Below are 21,591 nucleotides of genomic sequence, written 5' to 3'. Positions count from 1 at the left end.
TCATCTAATTGTCAACAGTCTTTGCAACAGACAGGAAGCTGGGTAGTAAAATGGGTATTTTACAGATAAGAAAGCTGTGATTCTAAGTCACGAGCTAATAAGTTGAGGAGCAAAGATTAATAACCTATCTTTTCGACTCCAAAGCAAAGATTCTTTTCATAGTTACATACTGCCCTCCAAAGACTAAAAAATCTTTATTTTTTTCAATATCAAATCATTCTGAACCTAACAAATCATCTTTTTAAGATACAAGATGAGTTTCCTAAAAGGCCTAAGTTTTACCTAACAAATCGACTAAATTTTTTTTTTTAAAGATTTCATTTATTTGACAGACAGAGATCACAAGTAGGCAGAGGCAGGCAGAGAGAAAGGGGGAAGCAGACTCCCCGCTGAGCAGAAAGCCCGATGTGGGGCTTGATCCCAGAACCCTGAGATCAAGACCTGAGCCGAAGGCAGAGGCTTAACCCACTGAGCCACCCAGGCGCCCCTAGACTAAATTATTTTTGATACAAAGTTCATACAGTTAATTCTTTTCATTTTCATACTGGAAGAATTACTTACCTCTACATTATTTGAGAGAAGAACTTTGTTTTTAAAAGGCACGACCTCTCCATCTAAAGATTTCATTGCAGTGATATGCTTGGATTCCTCATCAAAGCACACACTGTTAATACCTAGAATACAGAAGACCAATGGAAATGTGAAAGACATAATTATTAAACAAGGTACGTCACTCCCACAGTATATGTGTACCTCATAGTATGTATCGTAATGTACTAGAATTATGTTAATTCTCCAACATAACACAACAGTTTCTCCTCATCAAAAATGGAAAGAGCCCACAGGCCCCCAATAGGTGGATGACTAGGCCGGCGCACTGCCCCAGCAGCATTGGGCTCGGCAACAAAAAGGAGTGAGGTGTAGCCGCGGGCATCTCAAAGACGTGATGACGAGCAAAGAAAAAGGCCAGACGCAAAGGAGCGCTTAAGAACACACACCGATGATTCCGCTACCACAACAGGAGACGGAAGAGAAGAAAGGGGGAGGGCAAACAGGACTTCCCTTCCCCCAGATGCGTACTTTATTTTCTGGTGTACAAAAATACTTCAATATGTTGATGTGTAGACACCCAATTTGGATCTTCACAAAAACCCTGTAAGTTATTATCTCCAACGTGAAGGAGAAAACCAAGCTTCGAGCGGTGATTCGTAACTGGCTAACCCAGGCTGGAGGCCGAGTGAACGCAGGCCCGCTGATGGCAAGGGCTCCGGCCGCCGCCTCCCACAGCCCAGGTCACAGCTGCGGACACAGCGCCCCGGAGCTCCGCACACACGGGTGCAGAAACGTGAGGGCTCTGCAGGCCGGACGGCGTCCATGTCGGCTACTCCGGTGTGCCCTGCAGCCCAGAGCAGCGCTACACAATCACGGGCACGGCTGTGGTCCAGCAAGACCATCCCGCGGAAAGTCAGGCAGGGAGCCAGAGCAGGCCCGGGGGCCCACTGCACACTTATCCTGTCAGTATAGGTGATGGAAACGTTTGACTGAATTTGAAAAATATGGCTGCTCTCCAACAAATGGAAAGTTCTGAAAAAATACTCATCTTGATTTTTATCACAGGCGGATTGCACAGGTCCTGGCCCGCAGACAGCGGCTCAGCTAGAGGGACGCTCGGCCCCATCAGCACACTGGACACCCCTCGCCTCGGCCCACAGCCCGACGGCACTCTGCACCCAGACACCCCCTGATGTCACTCCTCCACCCCTGACCTCCCAACTCACAACGATGCCACTGGAGTGCACCCACTCCGCAGTGAAGGAGCATGCTCTCCCCCTCCCCACAGCCTGTTCCCACCGACCGCCCAGCCTCCTTCTAGCAAACACCGGCACGTTCTGCAGACTGCACCACCCATGCCACCTTGCAGGCACCCCAAGACACCGCCAACCGCTCCACAGCTCAGCCGTGCCAGCTGCAGGGAGTGCCGTAGGGCTGTCCACACAGCAGGCTGTCTTTCCACTAAGCCATGAACGCTTCGAGTGTGGGACACGCATTCTATTCGACGGTTTAACTCCGAGCCTAACACTGTGCCTGGCAGAGCCTGGAACGCAGTAAGTACGTGCTAGAGATGTGCCGATCTTACCAGCAAACAGCTTTCTGAGGTGAGACTGAATCACCGATGGGCTAGTCGACTGGCCCAGCACCTCCAGCAGGTCATCGTCGCCGAGGAAGTAAAACCTGGGGAACACTGAGCGCTTCTCCTGACACAAACACAAACGAGAATAAGAGCCTTATCTTTACAATGAGTCGTACAACAAAGGACTTCATAATTTATTATAGAAGTCTAATTTAAAAAACATGCCTCCAAAAACTCGTTTAATGATTTCTGACATCGCTGAAGCTGATCAAGTATCGTCAGCAGACAATTTCTGATTCCTGCGTGAGTCGTTAACGTCGTAACCCTACTGTCTTTCTTGATGTCAGCCATTATTGACCTGCAGAGAAAAAACAGTTATTTTTATCTTTATTTGAGCAGTTTTTTGGCTGGAAAAGAAATACTGAGATATTTATTTTTTGCCTGCATAGAACAAACTAGAGGTAACACTATCATAACAGCAAAACATCACTACACTTCTAAGAAATCATGCTAAAAATTAAGAATAGCCCTTTACTGTTTTTAAATACTTAGTTTTTTCTACTTTAAGTGGTCTCTACACCCAATGTAGGGCTTAAACTCATGACCCCGAGATCTAGAGTCCTACGTTGCACCAACCAAGTGAGCCACACGGCCCCCACTTTACCATTTTCAACCTACCGTGTTGCAAATTCTCCAATTTCATTCATTTGCCAAACAAATATTAAACCGTATCTCATAGAGATAATGGTCCAGTGACAGAGAAAAATAAAATGATGACAAATGCTAAGAAGGAAAAGGACAAAGTACCTTTAAAACAGCTAATGGGACACCCTGCCCTCCGGCTTGAGAAAGTCAGTGAGGCTGGGCTCCGCACGCTGAGTCAGAGAAAACATCCCTGAGCAGGGGGCGGGGGTGGGGGTGGGAGGGTCTCTGAAGCAAACAGAGAGCGGTGCAGGAGAAGCTGCAGAAGGGGACACGGAACAGACCAGGCTTCACCCCAGAGCAGCGGGAAAGCAAAGCAGCCATGAGCCCAGCCTTGGCCCAGACCACTCTGGCTGCTGTGCATCCTGGGAAGACGAGCGTGAGCCCCAGGCCGGGTGGCGGCGTGAGCGAGTGACAAGTGTACCTCCGAGTAGAGGCAAGAAAGGACAGACAGAAGAGACAGACTCAAAAAGAGCAAGTAGGTCAGAGTCCACGAATCTGGTAACTTAATGGAGCTGGAGGTGCCTGGGGAGGTCCAACACCCGCCAGGCTGCTGCTGTGAGCAGCGAGCCAGGTGGCACCAGCCGCGGAGACAGGGATGGGAAAGAGCACAGATTTGCACGAGGCACAGATGGGGACTGGGCTTTGACGCGCTGGGTATGTTTCGTCTATCTGGAGCTCGGAAGAGAAAGATAGGGCTCCATAAAGCCACAGAGGGGCTGCAGCGGGCAGGAGAGAACAGGGGTGCCCGGGAGCACCCACAGAGCACGCAGAGGGAAGCAGTGGGGGCACCCACACCTCCACACAGAGAGAGGCCTGAGCGCGGGAGCCCGAGGAGACCCTGACAGACGAGCAGAACATGGGAAGACGGTCTCCCCAGAGCCACGGGGTGGCTCCTCCTCCAGCCGGAGGTGCTCGCCTCTCTAAATACTGTCAGAGAGGAAGGAAAATGAGGCGCGCACAACGCCCATCGTATTCCATCAGGAACGGAATGGATGACCTCAGTCACCACAGTACTGATGGAGAGAGGTCAGCGCTACCACCGGTACCCTGACACTCCAGGGACAGTGTTGTCACTACCAGGCCGTGCGGGAGGGACGGCGATCAAGAAGTAAAAACAGCTCCTTCGAGGGATCCAGTGGAGGAAGAGGCGGAAGTCACCGGCGACACTCATAACGTAAAGGCACTCACATCGTTAAGCACCTGGTGACATGGGAGAAAACACTGCCACATGAGTCGAGCTCCTACACGGCGTTACACTTACCTGAAGTCCTCATCGACTCTGTTGAAGCGCGTCTGCTCTTTGGGCAATGCTCCACGGCCGAAGATGGGTTCCAGATACACCCACTTCCTCTGAATGTGGTTTAAATTCTGTAGGTATTCATCCAATTCTGCCAGTTTTCTCTCCCAAATCGACACTTTATCTTCAAATCCTTTATAATAAGGAGAATCCTTTAAGGACTGAAGAAGGCACCTGTTATCTCCAACTTGATTTACTATGTCTTTCCAGTCTTTAATTAGCTTGATAGTTCGACTTTGGCTGTCTTCATAATCAATCAAGGTAAACACTGCTCCAACTCCCCAGAGATCAAGTTCACGTAAAGCTTCTCTGATTGTAACTTCACCTTGTGCCCGACTATTTAAGTCCTAATTAACACAAAATATCCATATTTATTATTTCAACATTAATTACCATACACATAATCATAAAACGTTTCATAAGAAGCTATATTTTTATTTGGTTTTTCACAATAAAGCATAATAATAATGATAAATGAATATATTTTACATGTAATCCAAGAGACTCACTAATGTATCAAGAGAGATCAGACACTAAGTATCCAGGTTCACATGGTCAAAGTATACACAAGGTTCTGCTATAGGCTTCTTACTTTAAAAAGAGAAAAAATTCAAGAATTCTTGAAAAGCCTGGCTTTGGGCACCTGGGTGGCTCAGTAGGGTATGTGTCTAACTCCTGATTTTGGCTCAGGTCATGATTTCAGTATCATGAGATCGAGTCCCAAATCGGGATCTGTGCTGCTCATGGGGTCTGTTTAAAATTCTCTCTCCCCCTCTCCCTCTGCCCCTTGCTACCACCCCCTCTCAAAAAAAACAAAACCAACAAAAAAAAAAAAAAGAAAGAAAAGAAAACACACAATAAACCTTTCTAACATATTTAAAATCTTGCAGACTTCAGAAATCTTATATTAATTTAAAGTTCTGATACACCTCAAGTGATTAATTACCACCTTCTATAGAAGTCATGCTTTATAACCTCACAATTATTTAATAGGCTCCAAGATTATGAGCAAACACAAAGGTACATAAATTAAGGAGAAAATATGACAATTCTGACAATTCCATAGCAAGAGTACTTTTATTTGGGGGATGCTGGGAGGCTCAGTTGCATAAGCATCTGACTTGTGGTTTCAGTTCGGGTCAAGATCTCAGGGTTGTGACATAGAGCCCCATGTGGTGCGCCAGTCTCCACGCTCAGCGGGCAGTCTGCCTGGGATTCTCTCCGTCTGTCCCCCACCCCACTCCAGTGTGTTCACGCACTCTCTTTCTCTCTCTCTTGCTCTCAAATAAATAAATAAAATCTTTTTTTTTTTTTTAAAGATTTTATTTATTCATTTGACAGAGAGAAATCACAAGTAGGCAGAGAGGCAGGCAGAGAGAGAGGAGGAAGCAGGCTCCCTGCTGAGCAGAAAGCCCGATGTGGGGCTTGAACCCAGGACCTGGGATCATGACCCGAGCCGAAGGCAGCGGCCCAACCCACTGAGCCATCCAGGCGCCCCGTAAATCTTTAAAAGAGAGTGAGTTCTTTTATTTTTACACTGAATGGGCAGAATGCAACACAGAAAGTCTGCAACTAATGTTAGAATTGAGAACAGTGCACGTTTTACTTTCACCTCAGACTTTTTCTAAACCTGATTAGCAAATTGGTTCTTGGTTTTGTTCTCTGGAGCTTAACATCTCTTTGCTTCCATTAACAATATATCCCATGATTTTAAATGTATTTTATGTAAAATGATTTGTATTTGTTTGCTTTTTGATTAAAGCTGACTCCCTTCTTAAACTAAGACATTTCTTTTCATATTTTTTCTCTCTCTGAAGAAAGAGGTTTATAATGCTTCTACACCCCCTCACAGATTCAGACGCATTACTAAAGAAAGAAGAATGGAATAAGGGAACACAGTCACCATAATACAACTTGCTATTTAAATAAAATTCAACTTGCTATTTAAATAAAATACAAAACAAAACCAAGTATTAACAAAAGTAATATTTTTGAGATATTTATAAAAGTGAATCCTACTTTAAGGTCTGAAGCTTTGGCAACAATCATATCAGCTACTCTGAGGAGATCACCAAACAGTAACTTCTCCAGGCTCATCCCCCGAGGAAGACCAAGTAGACGAAAAAGGTCAAGCCAATGATCTGGAGAAAGATGCTCCCCTCTCACATATTTCAAAATAGGTATTACAGTCTGTGAAAAAAAAAATATACACACATGAACATATATTATCTAAATGCAAATTGTTATTTCCTTTTACGATTAGCTACAAAATTTTTAAATTACTGTTATCTCATTTAATTATCTTGAAATCAAATTCTCAAACAGAATTGTACAAAATGTTTTATTAAACCCTGCTGTGGATACATGTAACTATCCCTTTGTAGATTGATATATTTTAAAACATGACCTAAAATGTTGCTATTTTTATTATTTAGGATACGACCTATATCCTAAATATGCTAAATGACCCATATCCTAAATTGTACTAGGCGGTATCGACACTCTAATTTATAACTTGAAGCATAAATTTCTTAGTTAAAACTTTTCAAAAGTGTAGGTGAAACATCAATAATGTCTGTGGTTTACTCTATACTTGCTACTTTCTTCATGTGATGGAATCATGAAAACCAGAAGCTGGAACCCCCGCTCTTTCAGTGGCATGGTGACCTGATGGTGACCCTGGACAGCGGCAGGAGCACCAGGGCCTTACTCTGTATCTGTCGACTTCCGACTGCAGCTTCACTGTCATGGCGGAATGTTCTTCCACTTTCCGTAACCTGTCGTGCCAAGTCATCAGGAATTCCTCCAACAGATACGTCTTCATCCTGGAAAACACCACAACACCTTAATTGCACGTCCCCAAACACTACCACATGACGAGAATCTCAGTAGAGCCTATGGGCCTCACCGGAACGTGATCCAGTCCTCACTGGCCATGTCCTGAAGCCCCCGCTGAAACTCTTCATACAGCGCCCAAACCTGCGCGCAGCTCTCGATGTCCTTGGAGATGCTGTGCGCCAGGGAGAAGTTGGGCTCTTCTAGTCCAAAATGATGGCAGTCATCACTATAGAAACAAAGGGTGAAACACCATTACATCCTTAAAAACTGCTCCGATCATTGTTACTGAACCACCTTCCCTGTGTGTGTGTGTGTGTGTGTATGTGTGTACATGCCCACCGGTCCGACGGTGAGACAGTGGGCGACTACGTGAGAATTTCACTCTAACTGCTTACTTACGTATAACCTCTTCTAAATTCATTAATGTTCATTTTTCTAAAGGACTCTAAGTGCAGTTGGTGACACACATAAATATATTTATGTACGACATATATGTCATAAAAATAGAAATATTCAGAATTATATCTATTCATGGATTAACTGAGAAGAGATTAATATTAATATCCAAGAGTTAGATTCTAGAATATAAGACATCCTTTTAGAAAAAAGGTAGAATGCCATTTAGTAAGCGTGCACTAAATCCTTCACTATCCCTGCAAGACAATTATCTTACCAATCGATGCATTTGCCTAAACAGAGACCAAACCTAAAACAACGCTTAAACTTAATACCTTGTGGGCACCTGGGTGGCTCAGTGGGTTAAGTGTCTGCCTTTGGCTCAGGTCATGATCCGAGGGTCCTGGGATGGAGTCCCGCATCGGGCTCCCCGTTCAGCAGGGAGCCTGTTTCTCCCTCTCCCCCTGACCTTCCCCCGGCCCCCCACTGTTCCTATGTGCGCTCTCTCTCTCTCTCACTCGGCTCTCTCTCTCAAATAAATAAAATCTTTAAAATAAAATAAAATACACCTAATACCTTGTATTATTATAACACAAAACAATTTTTTTCGTGGTATTGTCCTATTTTGCTAGGTTCATTTTTTTTTCTCAGAGTCTCTGAAAGCAACTTTCCATTAATTTCATATATTCCATTTTTAAATACAATGAAATCACAGAAAGCAAGTGCTCCATCTCCATAATTTACCTTTTAAGTCAGTTTAGTTATCTGTTCTACTTCTAGGCCTAAACAGAAATTTGCTTTTCTTTTTATCTCCTGACAGAATGCAGCCACGACTCCTGGGCGTGAGCCCTTCTTAGTTTTCTTCAAAACTACAGAATTATATGAAGAAAAACATTAAGATAAACGACATAAGGACATCTGCAAATACAAACCGAAACAACTACTATCAATTTTAAAGAAAAAACATACACCAGCTTTTTCCTTATGACTTCAAGATCATCAAACTCAATTTTCTTCTCTTTTATTGACTTGGCACTTATATCAAGAGCATTTTGCTGGCCGGTTTCAATAATATCATCACCAGGCTTTAGTTGGTCCCAACGAGCTTTAAATTTTTCTAATTCTTGATAATAGATCTGAAGACGTGACTTCACATTTCCTTTCATTACTTCGATCTGTAAGAGTCAAGAGTTTATATAATTCAATTCAGAGTAAAATCTCACTTTCCTTTCACATTTTACTTCCAACATTTTCTATTTACAGGTGAAAAAAAACCAATTTCTCAACAGATTGTTTTCAATTACTAATTTCAAGTACAGTAAAATTTTGATTTCAAATTTAGACCATAAATTAGAGCATAAACATTCAGTACTTAGAGGTAAACTGCAAGTATCATCATTAAAACATCACTCACGCTATTAGCAGTTGCCACCACAGCTCTCCACAAAGATGGAGTGATCAAAGAACGCCTAGCACTAGAGCTGTCCCACCCATGTATTCAGCTGCTTCACGACGGGGGGTGTCCCGGTCTCCCAGCCAAAGAGTAAGTTCAGTCAACAGGACAGAAGTACGACAGACGTGTATAACTACCAGGCTGTCCCTTAACAGACACCATACATAGCGGCAAACAAATCCACTCCTAAGAAAAACTGGGAATGATATGACATACACTCTTTGTATGGTAGGAAGCGAAGAGAAAACGGTGGGAAGTGTTTTGCTACATGGAAGTACTGAGCAGGCCAAGTTCATCATCAATATAAAATTCTTATCTACCTGAACTGTAATGGAATAAAGTGAGAGATCTTAAGTGAGCAAAAAATCAAGTTTCCATTTTAAGAAAATGACTAAAGCGTTCTTACCTGATCTTTAATCATAAGTTGGTGACTTTCCATCATCAACTCAAATTTATCCCACTTAGCTTTCAGATTGCTAATTGTTTCCAAACCTCCACCTGCCACAGTCCGTAAAAGTCTGTTTTTATCTTCAGCTTCTTGGAATAAGGGCAAAATCTAAAGGTTGAAGAAATAACACATAAAAAACAATTTTATCAAATTTCTTAAGGTTCATTTATTCTAATTTGTTCCATGACTTGCTTTTTAAAATCAAGATTTCCATTTTGAAATGACTTGTTAAATTCCTGGATATGAAGCTGCTAATACTTCCTAATTATTATATGCAAACTCAGCTAAGGCCCTCTAACATGAGAGTTAAAAAGGATCCTAAGGTTGCCCCTACAGACTGAATGACACCATGAATTCATAAACACAATGCTACAGCGGGATTCAAGGTGAAATTCTGATTATACCAGTTCCACTCATAAGAAAATGCTAGAAGGGCTTCTAAAAGAACGAAGATTAGGATTATCTAAGAGCATAAATAAGCTATTCTACTCAACAGAGAGGGAAAGTCATGAAAAAGGTCCTTAAGAAAAGGACAACTAAGGGTGCCTGGATGGCTCAGTTAGTTAAGCAATGGCCTTCGGCTCAGGTCATGATCCTGGAGTCCCAGGATTGAGCCCCGCATCGGGTTCCCTGCTCTGCAGGGAGTCTGCTTCTCCCTCTGACTCTTTACCCCATTCATGCTCTCTCTCATTCTCTCTCTCTCTCTCTCTCTCAAATAAATAAATAAATAAAATCTTTAAAAAAAATAAAAAAGAAAAGGGCGACTAAACACGTGGAAGCCATTGTGCACGAGGACACTCAGCAGGAGAAAAGAAAGAAGAAAGGCAGGCTCTCATTTCCCACATGTGAGCAGGACTTAGAGGAGCCCGAAAAGACATGACGACAGTCTCCTAGTCAGCCTGCCCCTACTCCTCCTCCTTCCAATCCACATGGCAACAGAAAGACCTCAAAACATGACTCTGTAACACCCTGCCGCGCGCAGCCCAGCAGACTCCCCAGCCTCGACGGGATGGGACCCTGAGGTCCTCACTGGCTCCCGTGCCAGAGATCCTGTCTAGGTCTTCCTGCCTCACCCACTGCCCTCGCATGCAACATCCGTGTCTCTTCTTTCCGTTTCTGTGTCTTCCCTCCCATTTCATTCTCATTCTCCTCTGCACCTCCTCTTACACTTCAACTCTAAATTCTGGAATATTCTACCCTGCTCCCACAGCGTCTGTTGTCTGCTGTCAGCCAGGTGGTCTAGTCAATCTCATGGCTTTGCATTTCATGCATGTAAAGATGGCGTTCAAGTTTTCATCTCCGGTCTTTACTCTTAAGTTCCGTATTCCTCATTCAATTTCCGTCGGACACCACAGCCCCCACTGCCTCTGATATCCCAACACCCTCCTCGTCCAGTCATTCCCATTGGCAGGAAATGGTACCAGCAGCTTCCCAGCCACTCAGCCAAAGCTCTAGGACACACTCATTCCTCTTTCTGTGAACCCCCTGTGTTATACCATGAAAGGATATTATTTCACTTACCTCTGAACTATCTTAATAATTTTAAGTCTATTTCACAGGAGGGACACATAAACATTTGTTTCCTGATCTGAATTATTTCTCTTCTTCTAAACAGTTAAAATCAACCATAATGTAACCACTCCGTATGTGAGTGTGTGTGTTGTGTGTAAGTGTTCCTAATTCAGCTCTAACTTCACACTCCAGCATCCTAAAGTTACAACCCTGGAAGTAACAGCATGAATTATTTAAGTTTAGTCTCATTCTAACATGGCACCTCATAAAACAGACTGTGAATACTCCTGATACAGTAATAAGTATGACTGTTACTGTATCACTGCACCAGTGTAACAGCAAGAGTCACATCATGAGCGGCCAGCTGGACCGGCTTCCGCGGACTCCCTACAATTCTCAACTTCTATGGTCTTCCTAAAGAGTCACATAAGCCTGCCTAACTGAAACATCTCCTGCGTGCTACGAAGAGGTCGGTAACTTTACTTCGCGATTCTCACCTCTGGTTTCCGTTCCTGTAGCTTACTGTATTGTAAATTTGCATCACCGATCTCCTCCACAGACTGGGGCCTAACTGTTAACACTTCCATGGCCTCAGTGACAAATGTATCAATTTCATGTAGGTGAGCTGAATAGGTGACATTGACAGAGAATGTTATCATCACCAAAATTACTCCATTGCACCATTTTAAAATCAGTGTTAGAAGTGATCACTACATAGCATACATTAAAACTTGAATTTTCATTTGCTCATACAAAACTTTAAAATACAGAATAAGCAAAAAAAATTTGTCATGAAAGTTTAGTTGTTTCACATTATACCTCTAAATTTTGAGGAAGTTAAAATGTACTCATTATTAGTAAATTATACTCAAAATTGGTAACTTTTCTAGTCTTCTAGATAATATGTCAGAACATCTCAGTTTAATGGAAAAAAAAACCAATGTGTTATTTTGGAAAACAGAGGTAATTTGAAGAGATAAGAAGAAATACATTCAAGCAGCATTATCTACCTTTGTCAAGAACATATACAACAAACTAATAGTAGCTCATACTACAAATAGTAAAAATGCCCTTCATTTTTTGAGCTCAAACAGTTGGATATGGACTTTCCTATTTTATTAAAATTATCATTTTAAGCATACTTCATTTCATAATACTTTCTAGGTTGGCTGATTTTAATCATCATTGGAATTCACACTTCCTAACTACCAAAATACATGCCTTCATGTATAAAATTAAGTTAAAATAAAAAGTAAAAAGTGTCTTTACCCTGGATGGACTTCTTCAAAGAAAGAACAAGCATATCAAATAGCTTCTGGATGAAATCATCAATCACGGTCTTCACAGGGTTACAATTAATATTTAAGCAATCCACCTTGACCGCACTGCAAAATGCCAACAGAACACACGCCATGAGAAACGCTTACTAGAGAAGAGTCTCGCTATAATGATTTTACGTAATACCTTTCAAAATGTAAATCAGAAAGTATTATCGTGATCTTTAAGCACAGTTAGATTTCATATAGTAAAAATGCTTTCCACGTACTATTACAAAGTTTTAACACACTTAAACAATGATTTTGTTACAATACTACAGTTTTTTAGTCTCACATGAATATATTTAAATATCAACAAGCCCTTTACTTGTCACAGGATGTAATGTACTTATTCGAATATTTATAACATGAATTCCCGATTCTGCAAAGTGCAAACAATAAGGATAAGGAAAAGAAAACAAAGATAGAAGAGGCAATATAGATTATTAAGGCCCTAAGACAATAAAACAGTAAGATATCATTTTATACCTATCATATCAACAAAAATGTAACGAATTATTAATTCATATCTTCAACTGTGTGGCACAACAGAACCCTCAGAACTGCTGGTCAGAGTATAAAACCGTGCGACTTTTGTGAGGAGCAATTCAGCCAGATCTATCAAGCAATTTTAAAATAGGCATATTCTTGGGGCGCCTGAGTGGCTCAGTGGGTTAAAGCCTCTGCCTTCGGCTCAGGTCATGGTCTCAGGGTCCTGGGATCGAGCCCTGCATCGGGCTCTCTGCTCAGCAGGGAACCTGCTTCCTCCTCTTTCTCTGCCTGCTTCTCTGCCTACTTGTGATCTCTGTCTGTCAAATAAATAAATAAAATCTTAAAAAATAAATAAATAAATGAAATGAAATAAAATAAAATAAAATAGGCATATTCTTTACCTTATTAACTTCACCTTTAGAATTTATCCTAAGGAAATTTCCAGAGCAGACTCTAAGATTTATACACAAGTATCTACTTCCAAGCATCAATTATAATAGTGAAAAATAATAAAAAAGTTAAATACAAAAATGGCTAAATTATTATATATCCATACAATTAAAAATCAAGTTTTTTGAGGACTAGGTAATAACAAGACTAATCAATTTATTAATTAATTTATTATTTATTGTAACTTATCTTAATTTGAGTTTAATTTTTATTTAAACTTAAGTTTAATTTAAATTATTATTAATTAGGAATATATTATTATATTATTTATTTAGTGTTAAATAACAGCATACAGTATAATTCAAATTTTTAAGTATATGTACTAATATTTCCAAAACATCAAATATTAAGAGCAATTTCTATATTTTAAAAAATTTATACAACAAATGTGCTATTTTAATGATCAGAAAAAGGGCATTCATTTTTAAGAACACTAACTATGCAGTATCCTTAAGGCAATTTGAAATGTTGAGTAAACAGAAGTTGAATCAGACTTGTTCCTCTGAAGAAACCTCTTATTTATGTTAAAGCATACAAAGTTAAAAGAAGGCTGGAAATTGTGGTCACGAAGATTACTTAGAAAGCTCCTCATCCTTTTTGAGGCACAGAGCCAGGTGACATTTTAGATAGCAAATTATACGAGTTACATCCTCACTTCTATTTTACAAATATAATTTTCCCTTAAAGCTTTATGTACTCTCAAACACCACTAGCTGTAAAGGTTTTAACTCCAGTTCTTCACCAGCAAAACATCAAGGGCCAGTTTGTTTGCTATGTGAAATTTTATATAATTTTTGAAATTGTGACACATAAAATGTCAAAATTCCTAATACCTGATAGACGATTTTAGCAAACCCGAGAAATTAAATTATACCATATTTTGTGAATGAATTAACATCAAGAAGTCTGAGGGCAGCAGACTTATCCCATGGACTACAGAATCCTGTGGACAGACTGAACTTACCTTTCACTCAAAAATATCGCTAACGTGATAATGAGGGTCCCTTCAGCCACTGATAGGATGGCATGGCCCTAGACAGCCTAGCCCCAAATCATACCCTTCCTATAGCACCTGTAACACATGAGAGTATCACTTTTCTAACCTCATAGCCTACGTCTATACAGCTTAAGCCCCCATGAAACGGTATCCGTGTGTGAGCGAGCGCCTACTCGAGCTTACATGAACTCGTGCTAATCATTAACAAGAGCAAACTGCAGAAAAGGCATGTAGGAGAGGTGTTCTTTTCCTTCCGCTTAGCTTTGGCGGACAGGCTAGGAAGGCTGTCTACACCGAAGGACAGACAGGTTATACTGACAGCAGTCGAGGTCCATGAGCGGGCAAACACAACGAGCAAGCCGGGTTCAGAGAGACGCGCCACTATGGTGGCGTCATTATCATCTCAGCCCAAACTCACCCATCATTCGTCTCTTCGCTGTTCGTCATCCCTCATCTTTCGCCAAAGACAAAACCTCATAATCCCCCAAGTATCTGACAATACTTCCTAATATTCCCGCCTCCCATTTTGAGTACCAACAACTTAATTCGATTAATTACTGTGGTTCTGACAGACTAACCTCTCTTCCTCCAGGATCTGTTTCTTCCGCCATCCGACTCACGAGTTCCAGACTGACACCCCTATTGTTCGACACCTCGCTTCCATCGAGAAATCTTCAAGAGCTAACTAAGCACTCGAATGTGGAGAAACTCCAACGTCCCACCTTAGAATGTAACCTCTCCCAAATTTATTCCTGAACTGCCCCTTCCCATGAACTTTCCCTCTAGTTCCTAAAAAATATTCATTCATCCAATTCTCAATTAACTAACTTCTGATTTCCAGCATAGAAATCCCTCACCTGGAAATCTCTGCTTGAACCTTCAATCCTCATCTCTAGCTGTCAGAGTTCTAGTTCAAAGATCTCTACCTTAAGGACACTTTCCCTGATTTTGACCCAAATGGACGGGATGTCATCATCCTGTGTGTCTCCACAAGTCTTCAGCTCAGCCTCTCAAATGAAACACACTGCTCCATCTGATACTAGCAATAACAACAGTAACTAGCATTTACTCACAATTCCATCTGTACCAGTATTTTATAGCCAAAGTACATACTGAATTCTCAAAACCCTTCAGGATTTATAATACTACAGCTGTAACTATGTTAAAGCTGAGGAAACTGAGGTTCACGGGCTCTCAGTGGCTGTCGAGCTCCTAGAGCTGGTATGAGCCGTCTCACTCCAGAGCCAACCCCCTCAACCCCTGTGTAGACGCACTCGGTCACGTCTCAGTGCACTACCAGAGAGTAAGCAACGTGAGGTTCCAGGTCCAGTGTACAAAGCAACTTTATACTCCCACAGGACAAAGTTTGCATATTATAAATGCTCAGCAAATATTTGAAAGAATAGACAAATGATTTAGTAAAAGTGAGACTGTCCTTTATAGGTAATAAGTGCACAATTAAACAGGCCTCTCATAGAACTTACTGCAAAGAGTGGTTCCAGGGCCACGAATTTCAGAGAGTGATGGGGGAGCTACCTTCTCGAGCAGCTAGGTAAGGACGTGCCCAGCAGAGTCTCCTACAGCTAAGGCAACACCCAGACACAGCACGATGTTGGGTGACTGCCAGGGCCTTCCAAAAGGAAGTGAGGCCACATGAAACTCGAGTCAGCTGTGAGATCCGCACGCCAGGTCTGCGTCCAAGTCTCCCCGCCTCAGTCTGCTCTATCCAACCAGGTCCCAGGCAGCAGAACCTCCAGAAGAGAACTTCCTTTTACCTCAGCAACATCTTACTCTGGTGACAGTCAAGTGTCACAGCTGAGCTTTAGAGGCGGTAAGACAGTGACCTGACTTTGACACCAGCAAACGAGGAGCGCCCTTCCCATCTCCTGGCGGAAACTGTGACGGTGCATAAATACAACTTTAACTTCCAATACCTTGGAAGCCGTTCTACTTCTTTCCCTTTTATTTTCAGTGCTTTAAAATTTCTCTCCCAATCATGGACAGTAGAAAGATGCTTTTCCACTAGAGCCTCCATATCAACTTGCCCAATTACGATCCATTCCTATTTGAAGAATGAAAACCATTATTAGTAAAGAAACAGTACTAATACGCCAACATTTAAAAGCTTAGGGTCCAACATTAACACTGATTTAAAAGGTACAAATGTAAGGTATTCATGTAAATTTCAACTTAAGTATGCAAATGTAGCCATTACTGCAGAGCCTAAAGAATGAACAGAGGAAGAAACTATGTAACGCATAAAAGTATTATTACAATGGTGAAACTTTTTTAAGAGATCACAAACACCCTTTTCCTAGGATTCTCTTCTGAAATCTGACAATTACACAGAATCACTTTGGTGAAGCCAACACTACAGATCTGAAAGGGTCCAGATCCAGCCCATTCTAGAAACCTAAAGTAGAGAAGCAGCATCACAGATGCAGGGGTGAGACTGGCTGGACTCTCAGTCATTGTCATTGTCGAGGCAGCAAGGAGCAAGGAGTGGGGCGGGGCCTGGGAGGCCGGCAGGATTCCCTCAAACAAAATAAATAGTTCATCATCTTCATGACATCACTTTGCTCCACGCTTTGCTCTTGATCCAAAGCATGAGGGAAAGGACATATTTTCCTGAGAGGAATTAAAATTGACACCACAGAATCCTGTCCCATTCCATGTTGATCCAACAACCAGTTTCTCAATTTTCAAATAGTCAAAGACAAAAAAATCTTAGCCTGACTCTCTTCCCAGGTGTGGAATCCACACAGGCTGTGTCGTTACCGCCAGTGCTGACTCTCTGCCCCACAGTAGAACACACAAGACACACTGCAGATGACCCACTTCATACTAGCGCAATCAGATGAAAGTTGTAATACCAGAAAATGACGTGTTCCATACCTTATGTTGTTGTAAAACAGCTGATAATCTCCGAAACAGATCCTCAGCTTTGCTGAAAATAGTCAAAAATCCGCTTGCATTCCTATCGATCATAACCGAGAAGAGAGACTCGGCTCCGGCCTCACCCACTCCCCTAAACTGATTGGGAATGCCGATGAACCGCTTCATCTCTCTGTAATATTTAGCCCGGATTTCTTCAAAAGGAGGCCTGAACTGCAACCGTCCCTGTCTAAAAACAAGGAAATCGCTTTGGAATGGGCATTAGGAGGGACAGAGAGACTGAGAGCGAACCCGGGCGCCCCGCGCCTCACTTGTAGGTCAGGTCCACGTTGATCTCCGGCAGACTCTCGTTCAGGGCCTCCAGGCCCATCTGGTACTGGTGCTCCAGAGCTTTGTACAGCTGGTGGTCCCAGTGCTGCTTCCACGCCCGCATGTCGCTCGCTTGGAAACCCTGAGCGGGTAATGCACAGCTCTTAAAATCCATGTACTGGAATGCGGTTGCCATTTAAAGCTTTTCTACGACCACGTAAAATTATAAGCAAAAACCAAAAACCAAACACGTTATTCTCAACGTTGTCTAGCTCTGCAGCAGCTCCGTGCCATGCGACTGCTTATACGGAGTCGAACACCAACGTCTCTAATCTCATCAGTAATACGATAAAGATCAGCAACACCTAAACATTGACTTAATGTCAAGTAGATTTTACCTGTGGACTTTACGATGGAAGACGAAAACAAAACAAAACAGAAGAACCAGTCACAGAAATTGGTTTACTTTATGAACTTCTTGGTCCTCCTCCTCAAATTCCCATCAAGTACAGCTCTTCTCTTCCCTCTCCCTCCCTAAATGCTCCACGGCACATTTGTAAATGATCAATTTAAAATACGAGGATGCTCAGGACAGTTTATACACTGGTTTGCGTCCATTTAACCATAAATATATTGATTCTAATACTTTAATTTTTAATTTTTGGTGGGCTCTGTGCCCACCACTGTCACATACATCATCTCCTATCGAGATGTGGTAGAACTGAAATTCTACCCAAAAAAAAGGGCACACATACTGAAAGAGCTATTTCATTTTTTAGGCTTCTGCCTAACCTCAGCTTTGTGTCCTACGGATGGCAGGATCGCCTAAAAGGAAACTAGGCAATGACAAAATTTAAGCACCAAGTTTTCAGAGAAACTACAAAGTCAGAACTGAGAAATTTGGCATTCCATGAGGCAAATGGAAACTCCCTTTTTTACTTTGAAATGTGAAAGCATGGCCAAGTTGTGGTCTTTGTATGGGGTTCAGGAGACTTCTAAATTAGGAATTCACGCGAGATTTTTCATCAGTTTAGAGCCACACTTGGAGGAGGGGATACCAGAGCGCAGGACCCGTAAGGCACGCCTCACCTGAGCTTCCACACTCGCCAAGCCGGTTCGCAGTTCCTGTAACCCGTCCTTCCAGCGCTGCTGCTGCCTCAGCAGGTCAACATTCATAAGAACTACCACCTGTGAAAAGTAAGGGAAAACAATCTCCAAAGAGCCCTGGGAAAACAGTGACTTCTCAGTGGAAAACCTGACAGCACCTAAACCAAAGATAAGGTACCTCCACCTACAGCGAGATGCAGCGTACCTGCCCAGGGTCTGGGCTGTCTGCCCAAACCGCACCATCCCCATCGTATGAGAATGGCACAGAAGCCCACAGGGAGCCCACCGGGAGAGGTGTTCTGCCAGCAACTACCAATACCAGGGTCATGAAACAAAGGAAAGCCTGTGGAGCAGGGGCCTGCCGAGCCTCGGGGACTCCATGCAAGGCGGGATCCTAGAAAAGGACATCAGTGGGAAAGCTGGAAGCTCAAAGTCGTCTAGTTCCTAGTTTTGTTAGACGTGCTACGATTATACAAGTTGCTAACAGAAGAAGTCGAAGTAAGTGTGAACTTCGTACTGTTCCTGCCAACTTTAAGTCTGTTACATAATTAGACTTCCAAATAAAAAGTACTTAGGATTATATTCCAATTACCATTTAAATAATACTAGTCATAGCCTATGCAACTTTATAAATAAAACATACCTTCTCACAAAACGTAGTGTGCCATTTTCTCAGTTTCCTATTTTCAGTGGCAAGTCGCTGAGCAGCATTTTGGAGTTTTTGGATGTAGCCTTCTAATTCTTTAGGATTATCCCAAGTAATCTGTGACTTTCCCCCACTTCCTGCTTTTGAATTCTAAAATACAACAAGCATCGTTTAGCATTTAAATGCTAAATTTCTCTTTTCCTGAAGACTCCACAGACATTTTAAGTCCAGTTGTCCCTATCACTGATTTGCAAGAAAAAAGCATACAGAACTTTTCCATTTTATAAATGGCAAGGCAGTCCCCAAAACTGAATAGCTCCATCCCTTCGAAGTTCTCCCTCTTGGAGCAAAACACACACAGAACAGAAGCAGATGACACAACGAACACGCACAGAAGGAACAGAAGAAAGCAACCGAGAGGCCTGGGGACCTGAGCCAACACAGATGTACGTGTCCTTACTGTCTCCCAAATACGCAGGGCGGCCAGTGGACAAGCCTCCACCCGGAAAACCTTTGTGGCAGGGCCTGCCCTACTCTTGCCAGACACCAGCACAGAAAGCACCGCTCTGCAGAGAGCCGACCTGCCGTCCACCGCTGTCCCAAGCAGGCAGTGCTTCACGTCCCCCGCCAGGGCAGCCCCCGTGGGGTAACGCTGGTGGGACCAGAGAGCCAGCCGAGTCCCCCCGAGCTTCCTCACAGCCGTATTAACGGGACTCGGGCACTGCGAGCTGCCGCCCTTCACAGGCAGGCGCTGGCGAGGCCCGAGAGGACATGACCTCTCACTCCCTTCCTGGGAGGCCGCGCAAGGCCATCCCTCACCCTCCTGAGCACAGTGTCTGCGGGGCCCAGCAGAACGCCGAGCACACATGCTCACCCAGGCCCCTTACTACAGTTCCCTCTTTGAGGGAGAAACAGCGCTCACACAGAAGGGACCACGATCGCACCCCAGGGCATCTTCCGAGCGGCCAGCTGCGTGCGGAACCACAGTCCTCAGGGCTGAGAGACCTGCAACCATGAATTCTGTGCCTGCGAAACATCCTTCAGCGAACAGGGGCATAAAAACATTCTCTGATGGGAAAACCAAGAGACTTTGCCTCTAGCAAACGTGCTCCCAATGCCTGGCCAGAGGTAGGCCTCTCAGTGGGAACTGCAAAAGCGAAGGAAAACCAGGGGATGAAGAAAATAAACTATCCTTCTTCTTTGAATTTCTTAAATCCTACTTGATGACTGAAGCAAAAAGGACCACCCCATCTGACAGCAGAGGGTACCTCACACTTAGGATAAATATGGGGAAACAGAGAGGAGAAGAGAGTGAGGCAGTAGTCGGGCTCCTAGACGTCCCTGACATGGGCAACGGTAGGCAGGACAACTGGGCCTGGATGCGGGACACCCTCAACCAGCAGCTGAAAAATGAGTGAAACTGACAAGACGATCAATCCGAGAGAATCCTCTGTGGACAGCCGTGAAAGCATTTACCTAGTAATTACCTCTGCTGTATTCCTAGAGATGATGAAGTTAGTTAAACGAGAGGCCCTGCTCTCCAACCCAGCAAGCAGCAAGGGGACTGGGACAAACCTCCCTGTTCTTTGTCCTTCTTAGTTTCTATTTTCCGTTCAGATTCATTTAACAGAGGCTATATCCAATTATTTACTTCTCACAACCCAATTTCTCATAGAAATATCAACAGATACCACTCTGAATGTATTTATTAAAGAAGAACAGGTTCTAAGGGTATATAATTAAACATTATTAGGTGAAAAATAATAAAATCTTACCCCATTCCCAAAAGTACTCTTATAAATATGCCCCCCAAAAAAGTTGAAAGGATATACACCAGATTATTAACAATGGCCATCCCTTGATGGTATAAATTTAAAACATTTTTTTTCTTTTTGTTTGCCAGTATTTTTTAAACTTTCCACTATAAACTCATACTGAGCTTTGGCAATAAAAAAACATGTTTTTAATATAATTTTTAATATGAATTATCTGACTTATAGTAAATGTGAAGCCTGAGATCTAGTGTGCAGAACAGAGTTGGCAGAGGAGGTCGCCATGGTTTCCCTCTGAAGGCCTGCTTCCAAGACAGACCCGTACCTGGTACCTGACCCTGCACCTGGGAGGCCTCCCACCACCCCAGCCTTAGGCCCAGCTCACTACACCAAAACACCAAGGTTTATGCTCAACAGTCAATCCCCCCCGGGGAACCTGGAATTTTTGGTACATGTTAGGCAGAAGATAACTCCATGTCTAGCCCCCAGTAAGTGCCTGGGCACCGAGTCACTAATGGCATCCCTGGTAAGACACCATTTCACACGCACTACAGCTTGTTGCTGGGGTGGGGGGAGAAGAACACCTGCGCGACTCCACTGGGAAGGGAATTCTTGGGAGCTTGTGCCTGCTGTCTCCAGAACCTCACCCTCGTGTACTTTTCCCTGTGTTGACTCTGCTGTGCATCCTTTCGCTGCAGTAAGTCATGATAAACCAGCTCTGGGTACAACTACACCCTGAGTCCTATCAGTCCTCCGAGAAAATCACAGAACCTGGGGGTCATATGGAGGAGGACCACAACTGGCAATCCACCTCAAATAAAACAAGA

The 21,591-nt window shown here is 43.1% G+C and overlaps 1 protein-coding gene across 3 annotated transcripts in view; it reads right to left on the bottom strand.

Moving 5' to 3' along the window:
* DYNC2H1 (dynein cytoplasmic 2 heavy chain 1) overlaps positions 1 to 21,591 on the bottom strand; it is a 292,883-nt gene that overhangs the window by 251,619 nt on the left and 19,673 nt on the right. For all 3 annotated transcript variants that reach the window (XM_047692880.1, XM_047692881.1, XM_047692882.1), the window contains exons 14-29: positions 18,990 to 19,142; positions 18,329 to 18,427; positions 17,242 to 17,381; positions 16,931 to 17,159; positions 15,970 to 16,097; positions 12,050 to 12,165; positions 11,278 to 11,405; positions 9,227 to 9,376; positions 8,337 to 8,542; positions 7,042 to 7,197; positions 6,844 to 6,958; positions 6,153 to 6,323; positions 4,098 to 4,480; positions 2,357 to 2,489; positions 2,138 to 2,255; positions 562 to 674 (exon numbers count right to left, since the gene is read on the bottom strand). In XM_047692880.1, the coding sequence (XP_047548836.1) occupies positions 562 to 674; positions 2,138 to 2,255; positions 2,357 to 2,489; positions 4,098 to 4,480; positions 6,153 to 6,323; positions 6,844 to 6,958; positions 7,042 to 7,197; positions 8,337 to 8,542; positions 9,227 to 9,376; positions 11,278 to 11,405; positions 12,050 to 12,165; positions 15,970 to 16,097; positions 16,931 to 17,159; positions 17,242 to 17,381; positions 18,329 to 18,427; positions 18,990 to 19,142 (2,538 nt within the window). The remainder of the gene's footprint in view (positions 1 to 561; positions 675 to 2,137; positions 2,256 to 2,356; positions 2,490 to 4,097; positions 4,481 to 6,152; positions 6,324 to 6,843; positions 6,959 to 7,041; positions 7,198 to 8,336; positions 8,543 to 9,226; positions 9,377 to 11,277; positions 11,406 to 12,049; positions 12,166 to 15,969; positions 16,098 to 16,930; positions 17,160 to 17,241; positions 17,382 to 18,328; positions 18,428 to 18,989; positions 19,143 to 21,591) is intronic.

The sequence above is a fragment of the Lutra lutra genome, chromosome 10, assembly GCF_902655055.1.
Source record: "Lutra lutra chromosome 10, mLutLut1.2, whole genome shotgun sequence".
NCBI classification, from domain to species: Eukaryota; Metazoa; Chordata; class Mammalia; order Carnivora; family Mustelidae; genus Lutra; species Lutra lutra.
Note: the sequence above shows the minus strand (reverse complement) of the source record. Positions and strands in the feature narration are given on the sequence as shown.